The sequence below is a fragment of the Hypanus sabinus genome, chromosome 9 (genome assembly GCF_030144855.1).
Source record: "Hypanus sabinus isolate sHypSab1 chromosome 9, sHypSab1.hap1, whole genome shotgun sequence".
Classification (NCBI taxonomy): Eukaryota; Metazoa; Chordata; class Chondrichthyes; order Myliobatiformes; family Dasyatidae; genus Hypanus; species Hypanus sabinus.
In genome coordinates this window covers 30380659-30408514 of record NC_082714.1, presented here as the reverse complement: position 1 = coordinate 30408514, position 27856 = coordinate 30380659, and the positions used below count along the sequence as shown (strand labels likewise).

The 27856-nt window shown below is 38.8% G+C and overlaps 1 protein-coding gene across 1 annotated transcript in view; it reads right to left on the bottom strand.

The window, feature by feature from the left end:
• Nucleotides 1-27856, bottom strand: part of iqck (IQ motif containing K) — a 98698-nt gene that overhangs the window by 10823 nt on the left and 60019 nt on the right. Inside the window, exons 6-7 of the mRNA XM_059979414.1 lie at nucleotides 26372-26449; nucleotides 13727-13811 (exon numbers count right to left, since the gene is read on the bottom strand). Coding sequence (XP_059835397.1) covers nucleotides 13727-13811; nucleotides 26372-26449 — 163 coding nt within the window. The remainder of the gene's footprint in view (nucleotides 1-13726; nucleotides 13812-26371; nucleotides 26450-27856) is intronic.

Below are 27856 nucleotides of genomic sequence, written 5' to 3'. Positions count from 1 at the left end.
AATGTACTTTATCTGCAGTCAGGGAATAAGAGACTGAAGGAAGTGCTTTATGATGGTGGAGAAGACCCAATAGAAATAGACTAACATGTTGTTTGTGATAGAGCATTTAAGTTATGGGCTGGAATGCTTAACTTCCAGCTGGGTTCTGGGATTTATTTCCTTGGAGCTGAGAAGACTTGTGGGAAGCTTAATGATGTACACTAAGTTATAGAGGCACAGATAGAGTAGATAATAAGAAACATTTTTGAATAGCTGAGGTATCTAAAACCAGACAGCTCAGGTTACAGGATAAGAGGCTCAAAGAAAACCCAAGGAAGATTTTTTCTTAACACAGAGTATGGCAGTGGAATGCACTGCCAAAAGCTTAGACTCACATTTAATAGGTGCCGTGCTTTAGGTGTTTCAAAAAGGACAGGAAGGGAGGCAAAAGAGGTGAGGGAGTGGCATTGGTAATCAGCGATAGTATCACAGATGCAAAAAAGGAGGAAGTCATATATGGATTGTCCACTGAATCATCGTGAATAACAGTTAGAAACAGGAAGGGGGCAATAATTCTACTGCAAACACGAGGAAATCTGCAGATGTTGGAAATTCAAGCAACATATATTCCGTCTGGGTAGCCTCCAACCCGATAGCATGATCATTCATTTCTCTAACTTCTGTTAATGTCCCTCCTCCCTTTTTACTCCATCCCTTATTTATTTGTTTGTTTGTCTATTTATTTATTTTCCTTTTTTTTTCTCTCTGTCCCTCTCACAATCACTCCTTACTTGCTTTCCATCTTCCTCTGGTGCTCCCCTCCACCTTTTCTTTCTCCCTAGGCCTCCTGTCTCATGATCCTCTCCCTTCTCCAGCTCTGTATCCCTTTTGCCAATCACCTTTCCAGCTCTTAGCTTCATCCCTCCCCTTCCTGTCTTCTCCTATCATTTCGGATCTCCCCCTTCCACTCCCACTTTCAAATTTCTTACTATCTCTTCTTTCAGTTAGTCTTGACAAAGAGTCTCAGCCCAAAACATCAACTGTACTTCTTCCTATAGATGCTGTCCGGCCTGCAATAATTCTTCTGGGTGTTTTTATAGACTCACCCCCCAAGTGGTAACAGAGACTTCAGGGAGCAGATAGGGAGGCAGATTCTGGAATAATCTGTGGATGTTGTGATGGGTGATTTTAATTTTCCTAATATTAACTGGCATGTCCTTAGAGCAAGGGATTTAGATGGGGTGGTGTTTGTTAGGTATGTTCAGGAAGGTTTCCTGACACAATATGTAGGTAACCCAACAAGAAGAGAGGCTGTACTTGATCTGGTATTGGGAAATGAACCTGGTCAGATGTGAGAGCATTTTGGACATAGTAACCACAACTCTATCTCCTTTACCATAGCGTTGGAGAGGGATAGGAGCAGACATTTGGGAAAACATTTGATTGGGGTAGTGATGCACCATCAATAACTCTCTGAGACGTGAGGCGAGATATAGGCTTTTATTGGCTGGAAAAAAGAACAAGCAGCAATTGACCACCACACTGCATCCTGGAGACTGAGGCCGGGGCGGAGTCTCCAATCGCCTTTATACCGGGGTCCGTGGGAGGAGCCACAGGAGCAGTCAGCGGGGGGGGGGGGGGGGGGGGTCCAGACAGGTATATGTAGTTCACCACAGCTAGGGGGAAATATGATGCCATTAGGCAGGAACTTGGGGAAAAATATTGGAAGCAGGTGTTCTTAGGGAAATGCATGGCAGAAAAATGGCAAATATTCAGGGGCATTTGCATGACATTCTGCATAGGTATGTTCCATTGAGAGAGGGAAAGGATGGTAGCGCAAAAGAAACATGGAATACAAAGGATGGGAAAATCTAGTTGACGAAGAAAAGAAAATCTCACAAAAGCTTCAAGAACCTAGGTATAGTTCGAGCTCTAGAAAATTATAAGGGTGCCAGGAAGGAGCTCAAGAATGAAATAAGGAGAGCTAAAAGGGGCCACGAGAAGGGCTTAGTGAGCAGGATTAGGGAAATCCCCAAGGCATTCTACAAGGATATGAAGAGCAAGAGAATGAGCCATGTGAGAATAGGACCAATCAGGAACAATAGTGGAAACATGTGCATGGAGTCTGAGGAGGTAGCGGAGGTACTTTGCTTCAGTATTCACTAGTTAAAAGGACCTTGGTAATGTGGAGATGACTCAGAGCAGGTTGAAACATTTGAGCGTATAGATATTAAGAAAAAGGATATACTGGAGCTTTTCAAAGGTATCAAGAGAGATAAGTCACCGACACCGGACGAGATACACCCCAGGCTACTGTGGGATGCGAGGGAGGAGATTGCTGAGCCTCTGGCGATGATCATTGCATCATCAGTAGGGACAGAAGAAGTACCAGAGGATTGGAAGGCTCCAAATGTTGTCCTTTTGTTCAAGAAAGGGAATAGAGATATCTCAGGAAGTTATAGACCAATGAGTCTTTCTTCAGTGGTGGGTAAATTGTTGGAGCATTTGGAGAGACATAATCTGATTATCGATAGTCATCATGGCTTTGTCAAGGACAGGTTGTGCCTTACAAGCCTGATCGAATTCTTTAAGGATGTAACAAGACACATTGATGAAGGTAGAGCAGTGGATGTAGTGTATCTGGATTTCAGTAAGGCATTTGATATAGTTCCCCATGCACGGCTCATACAGAAAGTAAGGAGGCATGGGATCCAAAGGGACCTTGCTTTGTGGATTGCCCAAATGAATTGCCCACAGAAGGCAAAGGGTGGTTGAAGATGGTTCATATTCTGCATGTATGATGGTGACCAGTGGTGTTTCACAGGGATCTGTTCTAGGACCCTTCCTCTTTGTGATTTTTACAAATGAGCTGGATGAGGAAGTAGAAGAGTGGGTTAATAAGTTTGCTGATGACACAAAAGTTGGGACTGTTATTGGATAGTCTGGAGGGTTGTCAGAGGTTACAGCCAGACATCAATAGGATGCACAACTGGGCTAACAAGTTGCAGATGGAGTTCAACCCAGATAAGTGTGAAGTGGTTCATTTCAGTAGGTCAAATTTGAAGACAGAGTATAACATTAATGGTAAGACTCTTGGTAGTATGGAGGATCAGCGAGACCTTGGAGTCCGTGTCCATAGAACACTCAAAGCTGCAGCGCGGGTTGGCAGTGTCCGTAAGAAGGCGTATGGTGTTCATCAACAGTGGGATTGAGTTCAAGAGCCATGAGGTAACATTACAGCTATACAAGACCCTAGTTAGACCTTATTTGCAGTACTGTGTTCAGTTCTGGTCACCCTACTACTGGAAGGATATGAATACTATTGAGAGAGTGCAGAGGAGATTTACAAGGTTGTTGCCTGAAATGGAGAGCGTGCTTTATGAGAATAGGTTGAGTGAACTTGGCCTTTCCTCCTTGGAGCGACGGAGGGTAAGAGGTGACCTGACAGAAGTGTATTAGGTGATGAGAGGCGTATAAGATGATGAGAGGTATTGATCGTGTAGATAGCCAGAGGCTTTTTCCCAGGGCTGAAATGATTAACACAAGGGGGCATAGTTTTAGGGTGCTTGGAAGTAGGTACAAAGGGAATGTCAGAGATAAATTTTTCCTCACAGAGAGTGTTGGGTGCAAGGAATGCACTGTCAGTGACAGTGGTAGAAGAGGATACGATAGGGTCTTTTAACAGACTCTTAGATAGGTGCATGGAGCCTAGAAAAATAGAGTTTTCTCCCCGCCCCCCCAACAATGCAGTTGGGGAAATTCTAAGCAGTTTCTAGAGTAGGTTACATGGTTGGCACAACATTGTAGGCTGAAGGGCCGGTAATGTGCTGTAGATTTCGACATTTCTATGTTAAGGAACCACCGAGCAGAGGCTAAGCAATTCCTTACAGGTGGAAGAAACATCAGAGCCTGATCATCTTGGGCCACTTTCACACATCATTATGTCCCATATTACTCTAGCAAACTTTTTATTTAAAGGCAGTAGCTTCAATGACAGATTATTTCCTAGCATAACAAAAGCTTAAGTCACATTCATGCCCTTTTCTGAGAGACAATATTATTTGCCACAGAATTAAGTTTCTTAGACTGCCAAGATACCCAAATTTCCAGCAGAGAATTTCAATAAAGTTGCCACACAAGAAATTACACACAGTATTGGGCTAAAATAAGAACTTGTTGACAGAATTGTAATAAATGGATCAATTTTAGGTTTTGAAGCTGTCACTAGTGTTGGAATGCAAGAATCAGTATTACACGAGAATGCAGACAACTTATAATGAATTAAGAAGGACACAGCAGATACAATAAAATTTGGAAAATCACATGTCATTCACTGTTGGAAAAAAATAGTAATATCATATTTCTTCAGCTGTAAATGGTGAAAAGACATGTATTGGTGTTTTGGGTATCCTTGTGCAGCAATCACTGAATGTTAACATGAGGTGGAACTAGCAATTACGAAGTCAAACAATATGATACTTTTAATGCAAAGGGATTTGAAACCAAAAGTAAATGCATTATGCTTTAATTGTGCCAAGTTCTGCTGAAGCTACATCTGGGATACTATGCGTATGTTTGGAATCCCTAACATACACATGTATGTTTGGATGTAATGTTAAAATTGTTAAAATTGTACAAGGCATTGGTAAGGCCAAATTTGGAATATTGTGTACAGTTCTGGTCACCAAATTATAGGGAAGATATAAATAAATTAGAGAGAGTGCAGAGATGATTTACTAGGATGTTACCTGGGTTTCAGCACTTAAGTTACAGAGAAAGATTGAACAAGTTAGGTCTCTATTCATTGGAGCGTAGAAGGTTGAGGGGGGATTTGATCGAGGTATTTAAAATTTTGAGAGGGATAGATAGAGTTGATGTAAATAGGCTGTTTCTGTTGAGAGTTGGGGTGATTCAAATGAGAGGAGATAATTTGAGAGTTAGGGGGCAAAAGTTTAAGGGAAACACAAGGGGGTATTTCTTTACTCAGAGAGTGATAGCTGTGTGGAATGAGCTTCCTGTAGAAGTAGTAGAGGCCAGTTCAGTTGTGTCATTTAAGGTAAAATTGGATAGGTATATGGACAGGAAAGGAGTGGAGGGTTATGGGCTGGGTGCGGGTAGGTGGGACTAGGTGAGATTAAGAGTTCGGCATGGACTGGAGGGCCGAGATAGCCTGTCTCTGTGCTGTGATTGTTATATGGTTAAAGGAAGGATGCACCTGTGAATGAGGGAGGGCAGTGAAGCTTCAGTAGGTAGACTCCTGGGATGGTGTGTTTGTTATATGAGGAGATATTAAGCCTACCAGACTTATATTGTTCAAGTTAAAAGTTAATATTCCCCTGCCTGAGCAAGAAACAGGTGCATGGTCTCAGAATAAGGATTACCCTTTCAGGAGAGGCATAAAAAGCTTCTTCACCCAGAAGGTAGTGAATCTTTGGAATTCTCCAACACAACAGAGCTTTGGAGGACCAGTGAGTCAGTGTTTTCAAGGTTGACAGATAGAATTTATATATAATGGGAAGCAAAAAGCTTGAGATTAGTGGAGGAAATTGGCAGAAAAGTAAAATATAATCCTTGATTTTAGTGGAGACCACACACGAGTTAGCCAAATGGTCTACTTCTCCTTCTATTTCTTAGGTTCTTCGGTAGGTACATCCGGGCCTTTAGGACCACGATAATTCTGTGTTACTTTCTGTTTTTTTATTTTAGAAACAAAATGTCAATATTATGCAGCAACTATTAACTACAGATAATTACTGAATTGTTAACTGCATGCTTCATTGAAAGTAAGATACACAGCTTTATGAAAAGCATTTAAAAATATGGTTTAAAAATTCAGTGACAGACATCCAACAGTGATAACTGATGCAAGGTAGAGTATAAACATCCACAGATGAACATCAAACAGAAATCTCAATGCAGGGACAATACACAGTACACTGCAGTTATTTCAATGTCACAGCTCAGTTATATAATACTCAGTGGGAAAATGCAGCCTTCAGGCAGTTTGAAACTGCCCTGGAGATACAGCTTTGCATTCTATATTACACTGCATTTATTGCTATAGAAATATGACTTTCATTCCCAATAGTCCACTAGATTCCATGTTTCAGTGCCATTTAGGTTATTTATGCTTGCCTATTTAATCTGGGTACATTTTCTGTTAAAGTATTATAAACAATATCTGCTTTTTCTAATAAATGTATCAATATACTGCAGTTATTACTAATTTATCTACCAGTGTCAAATTGACACCATTTTGTTCAGTTTAAAGAACCTTGGCAGTCACTGTCTTAACAACTTTCAATTAATATTATTCCAATTTAATATACTAAAAAAAACAGAAAATATTATGGCTAACTTTCTAGAAGATGATTTAAAGAAAATATAGAACTCTACTTTCTTAGAAGTGTAAGGAGATTAGGCATGTCACCAAATACTCCAACAAATGTCTACAGATGCACTATATCTTGATAGGTTGCACCATATCCTGGTACAGCAATTACAATAAAAAGGAATGCAAGTGGCTGCAGAGAACAATAGATACAGTCTGGTCCATCACAGGCCCAGCCCTTCCTACCACTGACAGCATCTACAAGTGCTATCTCAAGAAGGCATCTATTCTCGAGGATCCCGACATTTGGAGTCTTCTTCTTGCTGCTAGCGTCAGACAGGAGGGAGCGAAGCCCCAAGTCTCATAACATCAGGTTCAGGAACAGCTACTTTCCAACAACCATCATGCTCCTAAACTGATCTAAACAACTTTAATTCTACCTCAGCAGAGAAATATTACCATGTCCCTAATTATGTTTTGTTTCCATTAATGTTTTATTTTGTACAGTCTTTTTACTCTCTTCATTTGCCTTGTATAAGTTATGTACAATGTATGTACAACTTATATTGTGTATTGTCTGAATCTATGTACCTGTCCTTTTACAAATGACAAAAAACTGACTTGATTGAAAGTATGTGGGTTTTTCTTTATAGAACAGCTCAAATAACTTAATGTGGTGAGTAACCAATGGCAATCACAAAAGTTTATATTTGTAGGAAAGTTAATAACACAAAGCAACAAATTCAAAATTACACTATGAATCAAAATTTAAGAAATAAATACCCATCCAAAATTACATTTTCAGAGAAATTGCTAAACCTTACAGAATTGCTAAACTACTGTGACTCAGAAGTGAAGGGGGGAGAAGAGTGATAAGGGATAAGGGAGAAGAGTGATATTGTGATAAGGGATTGGTTAGTTAGGGGGAAGAACAAGAGCTTCTGTGGGCTAGAGCAAGATTCCCAGATGGTATGTTGCCTCCTGGGTGCCAGGGCCTGGGATATATTGTATCAAGTCCTCAGCATTCTTAAGTGGGAAAGTGAACAGCCAGAGATCATGGTTTATGCAGATACCAATGACATGGGTAGGACAAGTGACGAGGTTCTGCATAGGGAGGTAGCCGCTAAGTTAAAGGGTAGGATTTTCAGGGTTCTAATCTCAGTGAGGCCACAACTAGAAAGATTATACAGTTTAACATGTGGCCAAGGAGTGATGTAGGAAGGAGGGCATAAGATTTTTGAATCACTGGGCTCTCTTCCAGGGAGGGTGGGACCTGGACAAAATGGATGGTTTGCACCTGAAACAGAAGGGTTCTAATACCCTAGCGAGAGGGAAGGTGTGTTAATGCTGCATGGTGGCATTTAAACTAGAGTTGCAGGGGGATGGAAGCCAGAGTGCCAGAACAGTCAGTGAAGAGATTGTGGAGACAGATGTTGGTAAGATCTTAGACAAAGTCAGGCATCAAAAGGTTGAACACATTGTAAACAGTGTCCTAGGATGCATATATTTCAATGCCAGAAGTATTGTAGGGAAGGCGGGTGAGCTCAGGACATGGATCAACACCTGAAATTATGACATCGTAGCCTTTAGTGAGATTTGGCTGCAGGAGGGGCAGGACTGGCAGCTCAATATTCAGGGGTTCTGTTGTTTTAGATGTGACAAAGCAGGAGGGATTAAAAGAGGAGGGATGACGTTACTAATCAGGGAAAATGTCACAGTAGTGCTCCATCAGGACAATCTGGAGAACTCAAGTAGTGAGAAGTTATGGATGGAACTGAAAAGTAAGAAAGGTATGACTACATTACTGGGGCTATATTACTGACCTAATGATTACTAATGATCCTAGGGAGTTAGAGGAACAAATTTGTAATGACATTGCAAATTGTTGCAAGAAATATAAGGATGTTAAAGTAGGAGACTTTAACTTTCCACATATTGACTGGGAATCCAATACTGTCAAAGGACTAGATGGGATAGAGTTTGTCAAATATGTTCAAGAAAGTTTCCTTTATCAGTATATAGAAGTTCCAGTAAGAGAGTGTGTGATACTGGATTTGCTCTTAGGGAACCAGACAGGACATGTGACAGAAGTTTGTGTAGTGGAACACTTTGCACCCAATGACCATAATGCTATTAGTTCCAAAGTAAGTATGCAAAGAGATAGGTATAGTCTGCAAGTTGAGATTCTAAATTGGAAGAAGGCCAATTTTGATGGCATCAGAAATGATCTGGCGAGTGTGGATTGGGACTGACTGTGTCTGGCAAAGGTGTACTTGGAAAGTGGGAGTCCTTCAAAAACAAAATTCTGAGAGTACAAATCATGCATGTGCCTGTCAGAATAAAAAGTAAAGATAACAAGTGTAAGGGAGCTTGGTTTTTGAGAGATATTGAGATCCTGGTTAAGAGTAAAACGGAGCTGCATAGCAGGTATAGGCAAGTAGGAACAAATGAGATGCCTATGGAGTACAAGAAATCCCAGAGAACACTTCAGAAAGAAATCAGGAAGGCTAAAAGAAGGCATGAAGTTGCTCCAACAGACAAGGCGAAGGGGAATCCTAAGGGATCCTATAGGTGTGTTAAAAGCAAAAGGGTTGCTAGGGACAAAATTGATCCTCTGGAAGACTAGAATAGTAATCCAGGTGTGCAGCCAAAACAGATGGGGGAGATCTTAAATGCATTTTTTGCATCTGTATTTACTTGGGAGACAGATAGAGTCTATAGAAGTGAGGCAAAGCGGCATCAATTTCAAGGACCTTGTACAGATTACAAAGAAAGAGTTTTATGCTACCCTGAGGCAAATCAGGGTGAATAAATCCCTAGGGTCTGACAAAGTGTTCCCTCAAAATCTATGGGAAGCAAGAGCAGGAATTACGGAGGCCCGAGCCGAGATATTTGCAACATCCTTAGCAACAGGAGAGGGACCAGAGGATTGAAGGGTAGCCAATGTTATTTCACTGTTTAAGAAGGCACTGGACAGAAACCAGCCAATTACTGTATAGGCTAGTGAGTCTGACATCAGTGGGGGGAGAATTATTGGAAGATATTCTAAGGGATTGGATATGTAAGTATTTGGATAGACATGAACTGATTAAGTATAGTCAGCATGGCTTCACGAGTGGTAGATCATGCCTAACCAATCTTATAGATATTTTCAAGGAAGTTACCAGGAAACTGAATGAAGGCAAGGCAATGGATATTGTCTAAATGGACTTTAGTAAGGCATTTGACAAAGTCCCACATGGGAGCTGGTCAAGAAGATTCAGTTGCTCAGCATCCAGGATGAGGTAGAAAACTGGATTAGCAATTGGCTTTGTGGGAGAAGCCAGAGAGTGGTCGTAGAGGGTTGCCTCTCTGACAGGGATCAGTGCTGGGTCCTTTGTTGTCTGTCATCTAGATCTGGATGATGGTGTGGTTAATTGGATCAGCAAGTTTACAGAAGACACCAAAATGGAGGGTGTAGTGGATAATAAGAAAGGCTATCAGAGCTTGCAGAGGGATCTGCATCAGTTGGAAAAATGGGCTGGTAAGTGGCAGATGGAATTTAATGTGGACAAGTGCAAAGTTTTGCACTTCACTGGGACCAACCAGGGTAGATCTAGAACAGTGAACGGTAGGGCATTGAGGAGTGTGGTAGAACAAAGGGATATGGGAATACTGGTCCATAGTTAATTGAAAGTGGCATCACAGATAGATAGGGTCATAAAGAAAGCTTTTGGCACATTAGCCTTCATACATCAATGTATTGAGAAGATGCAATGTTATATTGGTTGTATAAGACATTGGCGAAGCCTAATTTAAAGTATTGTGTGCAGTTTTGGTCACCTACCTACAGGAAAGTTGTAAACAAGATTGAAAAAGTGCAGAGAAGATATACAAGGATGTTGCCAGGTCTGAAGGACCCAAGTTATAAGGAAGGATTGAATAGGTTAGAACTGTATTCTTTAGAACATAGAAGATTGAGAGAAGATTTGATAGAGGAATAGATTGGGTAAATGCAAGCAGGCTTTTTCCACTGAGGTTGGGTGGGAGTACAACCAGAGGTCATGGCTTAAAGGTGAGAGGTGAAAAGTTTAAGAGGAACATGAGAGGAAACGTTTTCACTCAGTGTGGAATGAGCTGCCAGCACAAGTGGTCATTGCAGGCTTGATTCCAATGTTTATGAGAAGTTCGGGTAGATATATGGATAGTAGGGATTTAGAGGGCTATGGTCCAGGTGTAGGTCATTGTGAGTAGGCAGTTTAAATGCTTTTGGCATGGACTAGATGGGCCGAGGGCCTGTTTCTGTGTGGTGTCTCTCTATGACTACGACTCTAGTTAACAATGACAGCTTCTAAAAATAAAGAAACATAAAATAAATTAAAATGCTTTGTTAATCTTTACATTACTACATTTCAAACAAGATAGCCAGATTGCAACCACTCCAGCAAAAATTTGTTTCATACTTTTGTAGATTGATTTTACTAGTGCTTTTTTGCACGATATTTCATCCATGCAAGCCTCATATGGAGGATGGATATTCCAGACCATGGACACCTTGAAATTACCATTAATATTTGCTTAATCTTCAGATGTATGCTTGAGCAACAACAGGAAGTCCACATCAGTGAATAGAATATTCAAAAACAAATCTCATCAACAAGGATGGAAACTGCTATTTGATAAATGCTTAAGGCAACACGAGTGAATCTGCAGATGCTGGAAATAAATCAAAAACACAAAATGCTGGCAGAACTCAGCAGGCCAGACAGCATCTATGGGAGGAGGTAATAACGACGTTTCGGGCCAAAACGTCGTTATTACCTCCTCTCATAGATGCTGTCTGCCCTGCTGAGTTCTGCCAGCATTTTGTGTTTTTTATTGATAAATGCTTAATTGATTTCTCAGTCAGTCCAAGATTGTTTTAATGGCATATGATAATCTCCAGATAATCCCAAACTTACAAAGAGCACATCATTGTGCAACTCATCCAGTTCTTTTCCATTATAGAATTTCTAATGCAATATTTAATGTTTAAATATCTATTCCTAATATATCAATTAAGGTATTCAATTATTTGTATCCACACTGATATTTCTGGTAGATACAACTTAAAAATGGAGTTTAAAAATCTGTTTATGTCATTTATTACAGAATAATTGTTGAGTTTTTATCCTCAGTAGAAAAGATTTGATTTCAGTATGACTTTGCATGTATATACAGTGGATTCCGGTTAACTAGGACACATCAGGACCAGTATATTTTGGCCCAAATAAGTGGCTGCCCCAATTAGCCAAAGTTTCATGGAAATAGTTTAAAAAGGACAAACTGCCATTTAACTGAGCAACAAATTATATACTTAAATTAAATACTGAACAAATTAGAACACTATCAATATTACTACAGTAGAATATAACCATGTTTTGGTTCCTTATAGTTATTGATGGAGGAATTCATATAGTGTACACTGCTGTGCTCTTTCAATAGACTGTAAATGAAAAAAATCAGCGCAGACATCTATTGCAAATAATGGATTGTCTTCATTGCCTTCCTGCATTAAGTAGTGTCAAAAATCACTGCTTTTTAATTCGCCATCGGTCGGCCCAAATTAATAACATAACACAAGCATATGCAACTGACGCTATTTAAAAATGTTTCGATCTAAGCATGGTATAGTGTCTAACAGCCACACTTCATCTTCAGTGCAGACAATGGAGCACCTTCATACAATGCTTTCGATGATTGCATTGCATCCTCCAAATCTAAATTTTCATTGTGGTATTCAAGATGATTGTTGGTACCTTCAAATTCTTCATAGCTTCTAACTTGCTGAAGTAGTGAAATTGTTTTATTTTCTTTCCCGGCCATTCTCATATCCCCAAGCCCAGATACTTGAAAATGCAGTGAACAAAATAATTCTGAATGTCTTACTGCTTACTTCTCACCATCCATCATGACAAAAATCACAGATTTTTTAATACAAACACACACAACTGACACTATTTAAAAACTGTTCACTTGAAGCACAGTGAAGCACATGCAACTGACGCTAGTCGGAGTCTGTTCAGCAGCAGTCTCCTGTCCCAATTAAGCAGCACAGTGTCCCAAATAAACGAAGGAAATCTTTCTTTCTTTTTCAATTTTTTTATTGATTTTCATATATACATATAAAAAAAACATAACATAATAATGAGTAAATTATGAATACAATAGACTTGAAGTCACGTTGATAATAAGATAACAATATCCTATTAAACATCAGCAGAAAAAAAATACCTTAATCAATCAAGTCCATATGATTATATATGAAAAAAAACAAAAGTAACCATTAAAAAAAGAAAAAATTTGAAAATATGTGAAAAAAGTATATATTAAGAAAAATAAAACACTAAACTAAACTAACATGGGCAATAATAATAGTTTACAAGTATATGATAGTGTCAACAAACTCCGGAACTCCACACCTGAACAAGAATAAGCAGAAAGAAGGTCTGGAAAAGGCCAAATTAATTCATATGAAAATGTCGAATAAACGGTCTCGAAGTTTCTTCAAATTTAATTGATGAGTCAAAAATAGTGCTTCTAATTTTTTCCAAGCTCAGATAAGAAATAGTTTGAGAAAGCCACTGAAACGTGGTAGGAGGATTTACTTCTTTCCAATTTTGTAATATAGACCTGCTGGCCATTAATGTTACAAAAGCAATCATTCGTCTGATTGAAGGGGAAAACTGATTACCATCTTCATTTGGTATGCCAAAAATTGCAGTAATAAAATGAGGTTGTAAATCTATATTCCAAATTGAGGAAATAGTAGTAAATATGTCCTACGAAGGAAATCTTGGTTATTTTCTCAACTAGTTTTTGTTCTTTACAAGTTGTCCCAAATAAGCAGCTTCCACGATTAACCGATGACCCAATTAACCATGAAAATATGTAGAAAATTGCAAATAAGTGCTTAAAATATACATTAAGCTGTGCAAGGCCTCCAGGCAATTATATTTTTTTTAGACATGTGCCCTGAGCACTGTGCCCTTTAGGACACTGTTTTAGTTAAGCTGCTAATGTTATTATTGTCAGCCAGATCATGAAGAAGACTCCTATGCTTCTTGAATAGTAGTTCGGGATTTTACTTAATAATTAACTGTTAAGGAACAGTTTTGGTTTAACTTCACAACCTATACATAAAACCTCTGGCTACTCAGTCCCTCCCTTATATTTCATTCAAGTGTTGGTAAAGAAAATACATTCCATTCTTTGAAGGAGGACTGGAGCTCACAACCTACTGGCTGCGAGGAAAGACTAAATACACCAGCAGCCCATTTTTATGAAATGGTAACTATTAACTTATGTAAAAATCAATGTAAGTACTATGAGAGTAACCTTTCTATTGAAATTGAGGAAAGAAAGATGTAAAAAAAAATAGAATATAAAACATATTACCTTATATCCTCTCCAGAAGGACTGAATTACAAGAGCTGCTTCATCTTCTGACAACAAAAGAGACAGAGGGATTGGCGGCCGAGGACTGAAAAAATGATGAAACAAGCAAACTCTTGATTATAAAATTATTGTTATGTTATTCTACAATTTATTGTTTTTTGATCCTACCTCAAAAAGTTGTTAACAAATTTTGGAAGGAAAGAATGAAGAAAGCTAAGGAGGAAACAAATTACATTTTGAACCAAATTACTTCTTTCTGCAAGATTGCTTAACGGTCAAAATAATGAACAATAATCACATAAAGTAATCCAGACAACTTTAATATTTTCTCTACAATTTCTTAATCATAGTATTTGAAATAAATCCAACAAGACATGACAACAGATGAATGAACTAAATAAGTCGTCAAGTCACTTTTATTGTCATTTCAACCATAACTGCTGGTACAGTACATAGTAAAAATGAGAACGTTTTTCAGGACCATGGTGTTGTTACATGACTCAGTACAAAAACTAGACTGAACTATGTAAAAAAACAACACAGAGAAAAAAAAACACACAACTACACTAGACTACAGACCTATCCAGGACTGCATAAAGTGCACAAAACAGTGCAGGCATTATAATAAATAATAAACAGGACAATAGGGCAGTAAGGTGTCAGTCCGGACTCCGAAGAACTTTAATTGGTCACTTAGCTAATGCACTTGATTTGCCTCACCAGAGAAATTTAGACAGTATAACTATGCAGAGATTTTACCAGGCCACATTGATTTAGCAAGCATGAGTGATTAGACCACTGGGATTTTGCATACAATAGAAAAACAACCTACTGTATTTCCTTACAAATAGAAATGAAATTGAAAGGGAACCACCCTAACAACCCCACAAATGAGAAACAAAATCTATTTTATTTATTGACAATGAATGAGTGCCCCCCTCTATATTATTACATAAACAATGCCCTTTTCACTAACAGCACACAATTAGAATACTTACGCATCTGGAATATTGTTAATACACATCAAGCCTATGGCAAATTTTGAATACGCACTCCGTACTGCACTCCCAAGTAGCACACAAGGTGCTTTTATGGAAGAAGGTAGGTATGGTACTGAAAGGGTAATAAGAAGGATGGCCTGAGGCATCATCTACAAGCTAAATCAAAAACACAAGTTTTGCATTGGGATCAGCAGTGGTAGAAAGGAGGCCACAGTCAGTTGTCAGAAAAGATGTGTGTTGGATGAACAGCCAGCCTCAAAAGAGAGTTGAGAGAATTTCAACAAGAGAAAGCCTTTGCAGGGGATAAAAAATAAGGGGTTGCAGGCCTTTTCAACAAACAATAAAATATACCACCAGCTGTGAAGGCCTGGTTTTCTTTGTGTGGTACATAACACGAAGATCCAAGGTCCACTACAGCTTGTATGTGCCAGTTGGAAGACTTGATAGAAAAGCTCAAACTTACTAATTTGCATACTAGCCTTTGATTTGCTTTTAAAAAATATATCTTTAAGGAAATTCAATTACATATTGCATATTGTGCTATCTGATAAAATTTCTAGCTTCAGATCTTCCAACTAATTGCAAGCAGTTTTGAAAGATCTGGCAGACTGTATGAAGACAACTTGAACACAATTTCCAAATCCACTATCTTGTTTCCTAGATTTCAAGTAATTGAAACAAAACCTGCTGAAATCTGCAAATTCAAAAATAACCTCATGACCAGGGTTAACCAACTTAAAAAGGAAAATCTGTTAACTTACAAACTTAGCAAAGCAATCATCAAGGTAATTAATTCCTTTGGTGCAGTTTAAACATTTTCTGCTCTGAGAGTTTCATAGCTCCAATAGTTAATTTAACTGTTGGAATGATCATAGGTATTCTCCAAAAATCAACTAAAGCAACAACCAACAGCTTTGCTAGGCGTTCTAAAAAGAGATTAAAATAAACATATGGTTTGAGTACATTTTAGCATCTTTAATTCACTTCTTGGATTTAAAGCCAATTAGAAGATTTCAGCTACTACTAATCATGATACTATAATGATACATATTTACTCCAATCCTTTTTAAGGAAGATGATCCTTACAGGAGTGATTGAAATAAAACCAATGATGACAAATGGAGATTAATTTGTACTCTGGAACAAACAGTATGATAAGTTCTCTGACTTGAAGATAGGTAGTGATAGTGGAAATGCAGTATCTGCAGTTAGGGAACATAATTTCAGTTACATATGATAAGGGAATAGACATCAAATTTACTCTTAATAATTATGGTTGGAAATGTAATAATTTCCTAATCAATCAATTAATCTACCTTTTGAAATCCCCCCCCCCCAAATAGGACTTATCCCCTACATAAGTCAAAAGAGTAAGACAGGTAAATAATTAATTAAACTTCATAAGACCAAGCAACACACTCAAAATGCTGGAGGAACTCAGCAGGCCAGGCAGCATCTATGGAAAAGTGTACAGTCAATGTTTTGGGCCAAAGCCCTTCGGCAGGACTGGAAAGAAAAAGCTGAGGAGCAGATTTAAAAGGTGAGGGGAGGGGAGAGAGAAACACAAGCTGATAGGTGAAACCTGAAGGGGGAAGGATGAAGCAAAGAGCTGGGAAGTTGATTTGTAAAAGAGACAGAAGGCCATATAAGAAACAAAGGGGGGTTGAAGCACCAGAGGGAGGCAATAGGTGGGTAAGGAGATCAGGTGAGAGAGGGAAAAGGGGATGGAAATGGTGAAAGGGTGGGGTCATTACCAGACGTTCAAGAAATTGATGTTCATGCCATCAAGTTGGAGGCTACCCATATGGAATATGAGTTGTTCCTCCAACCTAAGTGTGGCCTCATCACAACAGTGGAGGAGGCCATGGATGGACAAATGGGAATAGGAATGGGAAGTGGAATTAAAATGGGTGGCCACTGGGAGATTCTGTTTTTTCTGGTGGACAGAGCAGTCTCCCGATCTACGTTGGGTCTCACCAATACACAGGAGGCCATACCGGGAGCACCAGTCACAGTAGATGATCCCAGCAGACTCACAGGTGAAGTGTTGTCTCACCTGGATGGACTGTTTAGGACCCTGAATGGTAGTGAGGGAGCAGGTGAAGGGCAGGTGTAGCACTTGTGGCACTTGTAAGGATAAGTGCCAGAAGGCAGATTAGTTGGGGGGGGGGGGGTGAACACATTGACAAGGGAATTGCATAGGGAATGATCAAAGTGAATTTTAATCATATAGAAAATTAGTCAATATGAATAAATATAAAACAATGAAATAAATATTTTGCATCAGTTCTTCCCTGCAGAAGGTATAAGTAGCATCCCAGGAGTACTGCAAATAGATTGTAAGCAAGGGAAGAACTTGGGAAAGTTAGCCAGGACAGTGAGCTTTGATTACAGTTTTTCAAAATTCTGTAGATTTAAGGAAGGTTCCATTAGATTAGAAAATAGAAAATATAATACCTTCATTCATGAAAAGAGGAAAGCAAAAAACAGTAACTGATAGGCCAATTAACTTATCATCTGCCATTGGGAAAATGTTAGAAAATTTTATTAAAGATTTTATAGCAAGGCACTTAGAAAGAAAATCAAGGTAAAGTCAACATGGAAAGTTTTACTTTTACTCTATATTTCAGGCTATCTTTGTACTCTTATCAATCTTTTCATTGTTCTGTTCTTTTTTTGTGCTCTGTCATTCTTCAGGTGTATCATCCATTTTTGCAGAATATGTTTCTCTTTCTGGCTATTGCAGGATCTAACAGCATTAGCTAGCCACAGAAAGTAGATTCTTCCCTTAGTATTGACCTCTTTCTTGCAGCAAATTGCTTAAATAGTGATCCTCTCCACCACCCACCCCCTTCCCCTCTGCCTAGCATTCCTAATATTAACTTCTGTTTGTTCAGTGTCAGGGATGGTGATCCTGCATCAATCAGACCTCATGTTGGCTCTCATGCTGAAATGTTAACACCTTTTTGCCTCACTGACCCACTGAATTCCTCTAGTGTTCTGTTCTTTTTTCCATAATTCAGGATCTGCAGTCTTTTGTCATTATAGTGATCCTACAGTTCAGTTACTTTTATATTCTCTTTGCACAAATAAATATATACAGTACTGTGTAGAAGTCTCAGGCACTTATATATAACTAAGGCACCGAAGACTTACACAGTATTGTAGTAATTTTAATGTATGTGCTGTACTGCTCTCAGAAAAAAAACAAATTTCATGACATATGTGGGTGATGATAAACCTGATTCCGGTCTGGGTCTCTATATATATTCCTACTGAGGGTAGGAAGGGGGTAGGGAGAGGGTAACCATGGTTATGAAAAGGGGAAGGGAGAGTGGAGAGAGAGGGAAGCAACAGGGAGACATTCTGCAATGATCCATAAATCAATTGTTTGGAATCAAATGACCTTGCCTGGTATCTCAGGGCAGGTGGATCTGCACCTGCATCACCACCCCCACCACTCCTGGCACTCCTTCTCTGCCTCCTGTCACACGAGCCTCTTACCTTGCCATTCCCAGCATTCTTTGCTCCTGCCAGATTTACAAGCCTCTCCTTCATATGTTCTAACAGTCTGTTGTCACTCTTTGCTCCATGTTGACAAGTACAGTACTATGCAAAGTCTTAGGTGCCCCAGCTACATATATGTGACTAAGACTTTAACACAGCACTGTAATTGCCAATCTACTTTTGTTTGTGTTCCTCCAACATCACGTTTCCATAGTTATGGTCTAGTTATGGAATAATACTGCAAGAACTCCAGGACAATATCAGGATCCAACAATGCATCAGATGGTGCACATCAATACAGCAGTTTATAATTAGACTACTTATGTGAGGATGCCTTGGATCTAAAACAACTTTCTGCTCAGTATAAGGTGGATTAGTAATGTTATACTGGTAGTCAATTTGCTCCCTTTAAACTTGGATCTTACATAAAGACAAAAAGTGTAACTCTAAACTTCCTAAAGGTTGTTTGGAACAAGTTATTTTTTCAGACAAGCATATGGGTTATTTTTTGTTAATGCACTTGTAAAGATTTCCATCAACAAAAATACATCTTGGCTGCAAACATTCTTCTTCTGATCATGTTCCTATCATTGAATCTCTATTACCCATTGACACTAATATCTTGACTGCAGTTTCCATGATGAAGAAAGTAAATCCAAATAACGGTCGATAGCACAAGCATTGCCTATTATGGCTTAATTAAAATACAAAATCATGAAAAAGTCTGCAGATTGTTCTGTGACAACAGACTGGTAGAAAATGTGAAGGAGAGGTCTGCATACTCCAAAGGACCTCAATCTCCTCAGGAAGTAGAGGCGACTTTGGCCCTTCTTGCAAACAGACTTTGGTGGATCTCAACTTCAGTAAAATAAAGGAGATGGTGATGGACTTTAGGAAGATTAAGCCTGTACTACTCTCTGTTATCATTGATGGTGAGGACATGGATGTGGTGAAGACCTACAAGTACCTGGGGGTGCACCTGGATGACAAACTTGAATACAGTACCAACACAGAGGATGTGTACCAGAAGGGACAGAGTTGCCTCTATTTCCTGAGGAGAATGAGGTCCTTTGGAGTATGCAGGTCTCTCCTTCACATGTTCTACCAGTCTGTTGTTGCCAGTATAATCTTATATGCGGTGGTGTGCTGGGGCAATGGCATCAACACGGGTGATGCCAACAGGCTTAATAAACCGATTTGAAAAGGTGGCTCTGTTACAGGAGTCACAGTGGAGACTGTAGTAGAACAAAGGTCCCTATGGAAAATCCTGGCATTTTTGGATAATGTTTCTCCAGACACCAGAATAAAAAGGTGGAGGTAGTGGAAGGAGGCTAGCTAAGTGGAATAGATGAAGCCAGGTGGGTGGGAAAGGTAAAGGGCTGGAGAAGGAGGATGGAGAGGAGAATGGACCATAGGAGAAAGGGAAGGAGGAGGGAATCCGAGGGAAGAGGTAAAAGGCCAGACTAGGGAATAAAAGAAAAGGGGAGGGGAAGCAAATCTATTTTTTTACTGGAAGGGGAAATCAATATTCCTGCCATCAGGTTGAAGGCTACCCAGACAGAATATATAAGGTGTTGCTCCTCCTCTTGGTACAAGAGGACATGGACTGACATGTCAGAGTTGGAATTGGAATTGGAATTAAAAGGTTTGGCCACCAGGAGGTTCCGCCTTTGGCGGATGGAGCAGAGGTGCTCGACAAAATGGTACAGTACTCCAAATAACCACAACCATTGACATTTGGAGAACTAAATGGAAAAATATTACACTATAAATTGCACGACTGAAAAGTGACCCTCGAGATTTGATGTTTCTTTGCTCAAATTTAAAAGGTATTTGGGTCAGCTGATAAAATGTTTGTATGGTCCAATAGTTTATTTATGTAAATAAATAAAATATTTATATATTATTAGGCACAGGTGAACAGCAGGTGGGAACAGATAAGGATTTTATTCTCCTAATAATCTGTGACCTTTGACTTAATGCAGACAAAAAGTGGTAGACAGGGCAGTAAGATATGGGAAGTGATGGAACTTCAGGGTCTTCCTGATTACATCCATGGGGCTATGCAAGCAACTGGTCAAGGAACTGGAAGTTCAGTTGGATGTACTCAAGGTCATCAGGGAGGCTGAAGGTATCATAGATAAGTTAGGAAAGCGTTTAATTGAAGTAAGGGAAAATATGAAGCTATCAGGCAGGAACTAGGAAGCATAAGTTGGGAAGACACATTCTCAGGGAAATGTATGACAGAGATGTGGCAAATGTTCAGGGGATATTTGTGTGGTGTTCTGCATAGGTACGTTCCAATGAGACAGGGAAAGGATGGTAGGGTACAGGAACTATAGTGTACAAAGGCTGTTGAAAATCTAGTCAAGAAGAAAAGGTTCAAAAAACTAGGTAATGATAGAGATCTAGAATATTATAAGGCTAGCAGTAAGGAGCTTAAGAATGAAATTAGGAGAGCCAAAAAAGACCAAGAGAAGGCCTTGGTGAGCAGGATTAAGGAACCCCCCCCCCCCCCAAGGCATTCTACAAGAATGTGAAGAGCAAGAGGATAAGACGTGAGAGAATAGGACCAATCAAGTGTGACAGTGGAAAAATGTGTATGGAACTGGAGGAGAGAGCTGAGGTACTTAATGAATCCTTTGCTTTAGTATTCACTACAGAAAAGGATCTTGGCGATTCTAGGGATGACTTACACCGAACTGAAACGCTTGAGCATATAGACATTAAGAAAGAGGATGTGCTGGAGCTTTTGGAAAGCATCAAGTTGGATAAGTTTCCAGGACCAGATGAAATGTACCCAAGGATACTTTGGGAGGCGAGGAAGGAGATAACTGAGCCTCTGGGAATGATCTTTGCATCATCCATGGGGACGGGGGAGGTTCTGGAGGATTGGAGGGTTGCAGATGTTGTTCCCTTATTTAAGAAAAGGAGTAGAGATAGCCCAAGAAATTACAGACCAGTGAGTCTTACTTCAGTGGTTGGTAAGTTGATGGAGAAGATCCTGAGAGGCAGGATTTATGAACATTTGGAGAGGCATATATGATTAGGAATAGTCAGCATGGTTTTGTCAAAGGCAGATCGTGCCTTACGAGCCTGATTGAATTTTTTGAGGATGTGACTAAACACACTGATGAAAGTAGAGCAGTAGATGTAGTGTATATGGATTTCAGCATGGCATTTGATAAGGTACCCCATGAAGGCTTATTGGGAAAGTAAGGAGGCACGGGATCCAAGGGGACCTTGCTTTGTTGATCCAGAACTGGTTTGCCCACAGAAGGCAAAGAGTGGTTGTAGATGGGTCACATACTGCACGGAGGTTGGTGACCAATGGTGTGCCTCAGGGATCCATTCTGGGACCCCTTCTCTTTGTGATTTTTATAAATGACCTGGATGAGGAAATGGAGGGATGGGCTAGTAAATTTGCTGATGACACAAAGGTTGGGGGTATTGTGGATAGTGTGGAGGGCTGTCAGAGGTTACAGCAGGACATTGATAGGATGCAAATCTGGCCTGAGAAGTGGCAGATGGAGTTCAACCCAGATAAGTATGAGGTGGTTCATTTTGTTAGGTCAAATATGATGGCAGAATATAGTACTAATGGTAAGGCAGTGTGGAGGATCAGAGGGTTCTTGAGGTTCAGGTCCATAGGACACTCAAAGCTGCTGCGCAGGTTGACTCTGTGGTTAAGAAGGCATACGGCGCATTGGCCTTCATCAACTGTGGGATTGAGTTCAAGAGCCGAGAGGTAATGTTACAGCTATTTAGGACCCAGGTCAGATCACACTTGGGTTCTCTGCTCAGTTCTGGTCACCTCACTACAGAAAGGACATGGAAACTATAGAAAGGGTGCAGAAGATATTTACAAGGATGTTGACTGGATTGAGGAGTAAGTTTTTTTTACACAGGAAGTGGTGAGTGTGTGGAATGAACTGCCGGTGATGGTGGTGGAGGCGGATAAGATAGGGTCTTTTAAGAGACTCCTGGATAGCTACATGGAGCTTAGAAAAATAGAGGGCTATGGGTAACCCTAAGTAAGTTCTAAGTTAAGGACATGTTCAGCACAGCTTTGTGGGCTGAAGGGCCTGTATTGTGCTCTGGGTTTTCTATGTTTTCTATGTTCTATGTTTCTTAGATGAGAGTTTTAATGAGGTGGTTATATTCAAGATGGAAGCTAGATGGGTGACCACTGGGAGAGGTAAGGGGTGTAGGCAGACAGTCACAGTGGCCATTCCCCTCAGTAGGGGGTATGTTCCCTTTGAATATTCCAGTTAATGAGGGGAATAACTGCAGTAGAGTGTGGACAGATCATCAGCAGTAGCACTATGCCTGGCTCTGAGGCGAAGAAGTCAGGAAGAGTGATAATGATAGGGGATTTGTGTAGTTTACTGGAGCTCTCTGAGGATGTGAGGATGCTCTCTGAGAAAAATCAATAAGGAGGTAACAGTGGACACCATATATTTGGATTTTCAAAATCTTTCGATTACGTCCCATACAATAGGTTATTCAACAAAGTTAGAACACATGCAATAAGGAGTTAAATACTAATTGGTAAGATAATTGGTTTTCAGACAGAAAGAAAATAGTGAAGAATAGACAGATTCTTGTCAGATTGGCAGGGCTGTAAATAATAGACTACCACAAGAAATGATGCCTGGACCCTACCATTCACCATCTATGCCATTCACTTATTTCTTTCTCTGAATGTTCCTGTCTCTTTATGAAAGAGGCCCATATTTTGCCTTGGTAATTATCTCCCCTTTACTTACCTATAAGAGCACAAAGTTTCAGGTTGAAGACCCTTCATCAGACCAGTCCACTTTCATTTTCTATCCTGTTTTATCAATGTCTCGGTCCTCCTTTGCTGTGTTCTAAAATGCTCCCAACTTTCAGGCCTATTGCTATTTCTGCCAGTATTGTAAGCATCCTCCATGCATTTAATATTATTTTGGATTTTGTTTATTAATTAAAGTTAACATTGACAAAGAAGCTAGAAGTAAGATTGACATTTTTTTTCACATTTGGTGTTTTTTTTTTAATTTTAGACAGGTATTTGAAGATGAGGAACTTAAAGAAATACAATGTGAGAGTGAGGAGAACGAGTACAATTGCTTTTGAAAAAATCCAGCAGAGACATGACAGGCTGAATAATGTCCTTTCATTTCCACTACTCTATTCAAAATGTTTTAAAGAAAATGTATTTTTATGGCTAGTAGGTATCAAAGTGTGTGATGTAACATTTACAAAATGGACTGGATTTTGCAGAGAAGGCCGATGGAATAGAATCAATTATTTACCATATTTGAACTTTCCCACAGACTTTCAAGGAGATTTTGCAATGGTGATTCTTGACAAGAAACCAACATAAAAACTAAAACAAAATTTAGAATCTTACAGGATTAATCAAGCATATACATATTCTCTTAGACTGAAGAATCATGAAGTAAACAATACTGAGTCTGAGCTAGTGTCAGCTGGAAAGTTGAATCTGAATACAATCAGAAGCAGTGGTTAAACTGGGAATGAAAGTGACTTCATATTTATGAAAATTACTTACCTCACCAATGAAGGGAATAAACTGAAATGCAAACCATATTACCATATATATAAGCTAGATATAGTAACTTGATGAATATTCAACATCCATATTCTTGTCTATGTATATGTGTGTGCCAAGTAAATGCTCCAGAAGTTGCTACAGATTTATCCATTAAAGATATGCACCGTCAGCCTTGCCATTATTTGTCCCTTAAAACTTACGCTGATGAGATTTAGTGGTGTATCCAATACTAAATGATGCAATCAACCCTACATCACCAATTCAGGTCAAGTATTACAGATTTCTTTCTTTGGCTTACTAAATCAAGTTTTCAATTTATTAGTACTTCTAGTGTTCACCACAGACAGAATCCAATGTTTCTTTGATAAATGGACAAAACTGTCAGAAGACGTGTCAGAAAAATAGTCCAATTAGTGATGAAAAGGATACTTTTTGTAATGTAAGAACAAAAGCAAGAATGTTCTTTCCCTTATTTAATAGGGAAACATTTTTCCAAATTAAAGTATTTCCTAATTATATTTAAATCTCTTCATCATTTATGAAATATAGCTTATTTCAAGATATAGTGATAGTATGAGTAGATAATACTATGGGGGATATATTTGATATGTTCTGTGAATCACTAGATCAAAAGTGCATCACACAAGATAACATGAAATAATTAACTAAATCCCAAGGTGAAATGTTAGTAACACTATGTACTTAACATTTAATAGGAAATAGGAACATAGAGATAGAAATAGGAACATTGAATTAATAGAATTCACAGAACGTTCACTGAAAGTATTCTTCTGAAAGCAACTGAGAGCAATTACATATGGATAGTATGAAAAATTGTGTATCTCCTTGCAAGTAAATTTCTGGAATTAGACTTTAAGCTAAAGCTAACAAAAAAACAACTGCAAATTGCTCAGAAGCATTTGCTAAAAGCACTGAAAATCTCTAGGCAAAATCAAAACAAAGGCTCCAAATTGAGAGTGTCAAAACTACCAATTATTTTGAAAGGACACTGTCAAGGATGGAAAAATAATCTTCTCCAATATGAATATGTAGACTTTTTAATAAATAGAATAATGGGTGAATTAACAACTACAAGGAGAGAAATATTACATTGCTGGATGCATACAGAAACAGTTTTTGGGAAACACACACACTTTAATCTTATGTGACTTGCAATTAGAATTCCCACAGTCCCTTGTGCTAGATTATACAAATTTATTCTGGAAGCAGGTCTGCCCTCAAAATTATTTAGGCTCCTAGCATGAAAGAAGCACCATTGACAGCTTATGCTAAATGCACAATTTTGCAGGCCCTTAAGAAACTTTAAAATTTAAACTAGTCTTTTTGGGTACAAGTCACTGATTGATACATTTTAAATGTATCAGAAGCAACACACACACACAATCCTGGAGGCAGTATTTATGGAGAGGACTAAACAGTCAATGTTTCAGGCCGAGACCCTTTATCCTCATGAATATTTCTTATCAATAACCTATTTCAAGTTGCACTTTATTGGATTTACCTCTATTATATCCATTCAACCACAGAAGGATACAAAACATATTTATTTATCAATGTTTTCTTCTGCTTTCATGAATTTTTGCTTGACTTCTATGACACATGGTTCTACAGAAACAACTCAATTCCAGGATGCAGTCTTTCTTAACTGTTGCCTTTTTACTTGCTAATTATTGCTTTCTGAAAAAAATTACTATTATTTTACATCAATAATCCTCTGTTTCACAGACATATAAAATCCACGCCTTGAAATTCTGTTTGAATAGTCCTCCAACATCTCCTTATGAGAGTGGCATAAGCGCTAAAGAAATAGCTTTTTTGTGCCTGACATAGTTTTCCTGCAAATTGCATTCAGTCTTCAAGCAGAATTGCAATGATCAGTAGACTGCAATAAGGAGCAAAAACCTGGCCACTTATCAATGCTTTCAGGCAATGATAGCATTCTAATTGTCACTTAGATATCATCAGCCATTGCAAAACCCAGGTGTTTTATATTCTCTCAATATTGTCCGCAGAAAGCTGAGCATTTTATGCTACTAGACCTAATTCTACTTCCCTCAGAATGCTCCCAAATTTTAATTGTTCCACTTGCTGTGTTCTTGATGCAACAAGTTTAATTCTATCAGATTTTCCTAAAACTTACATTGAAAATCCCCTTAAAATGTGGAACACAGTGCATCTAACTGCTTAAATGTGAATCAATTTCACAGGAAGACATTAATTCAGTATTATGAGGATTGACATTGGCCCTGTCTACATTACTATTGAAAATTAATTAATGTAAATAGGCTAGAGATCTCAAGTGTATGCAGTATGCACATTCAATGCAATACAGAAAAATCATATGTCATGATTCAACTTCTGTGCCAAAATATTCCTGGACTTCTTTCTACTTTCAACCAAAAGTAATGACGTTAATAGGAAATCATGTTTAAGTCTTGTTTTTATCAACATGTTATTTGAGGAAACCTAGTGTCAAAAGTACCTGCTGGCTTTAGAAGAGTCTGTCATTTCCAAATGGAAAGATGTCTGTTTTTAATAGCCTGATTAAGTACTTACTGATCCTGAAGCCAATTTTTAACAAAGGGAATTTCAAAGAAGCCAACAAATTCCTTGCCAAATCTGCTTTGATTGTTGCTGTGAAAAGAAAAGATTTGAATTAGTTTTAATTATAATTAGTTTTTTTCCATCTTTAAATGATCAATAGCATATTTTACTAGAAACAAATGCACATTTATTAGTGGCATAAAGAACAGCATAATTTAAATCACCACTTACATCACTGGCATAAAAAAAAACATAGTGCATATATGTTAAGTCCAAAAATATACGACTTGTTATTCAATATGAAATAAACTGAAAGAGAACTGTTAAAACACAAGAATTTACATATGCACACATGAGATTCTGCAGATGCTGGAAATCTTGAGCAACATACAAAGATTGCAAAGGGAGCTGGAAAAGGCATGTTATAAGGGTAATTGTCATGGGGAACTTCAATATGCAAGGGGATTGGGAAAATCAGATTGGTGTCAGATCGCAAGAGAGGGCATTTGTCGAACGCCTACGAGATGGTTCTTTAGAGCAGTTAGTGCTTGAACCTACTTGGGGAAAGGTAATCTTAGATTGGGCGTTCTGTAATAACCAAAATTTTATCAGGGAACTTAATGTAAAGGAATGCTTAAGGAGCAATGATAATAACATGATTATATTCATACTGAAATTTGAGAGGGAGAAGCATAAGTCACATGTACCAATATAGCAATGGAATAAAGGGAATTACAGAGGCATGAGAGAGGAGCTTGCCCAGGTGGATTGGAGGAAGATACTGGTGGGGATGACAGCAGAGCAGAGGTGCATGATGTTTCTGGGAATAGTTAGTTCCCAAAGTGCAGTTTAGATATGTCTCACAGAATAAGAAATTCTCAAATGGCAGGGGTAGACAACCGTGGTGGACAAGGGAATTTAGGTACCGCATAAAAGCCAAGGAAAGGACAGGTAGCAAAAGTGAGTGAGAAGCTGGATGATGGGGAAGCTTTTAAAATCAAAAAAAAAGGCAACTAAAATGCTATGAGGGGAAAAGATGAAATATGAGGGTAAACCAGCCAATAATATAAAGCAGGATTCTAGAAGTTTTTTCAGTTATATAAAGAGTAAAAGGGAGGCAAGGGTTGATATTGGCCCACTGGAAAATGATGCTGCTGGTGTGGTAGTAATGGGAGACAAAGAAATGGCAAATGAACTTAATGGATACAGCACATCATTCTCCCCTGTGGAAGACACTAGCAGTGTGACAGATATCCGTGAGTGTCAGGGAGCAGGTGTGAGGGCCATTGCTATTGCAAAGGAAAGATATTAGGCAAGCTCAAAGATCTTAAAGTAGATAAGTCATCTGCATCAGATGGACTACATCCCAGAATCCTGAGAGAGGTTGCTGAGGAGATAACAGATGTATTGACCATGATCTTTCAAGAATCACTTGATTCTGGCATGGTCCCGAAGGGCTGGAAAATTGCAACTGTCACTCCATTCTTTAAGAAGGGA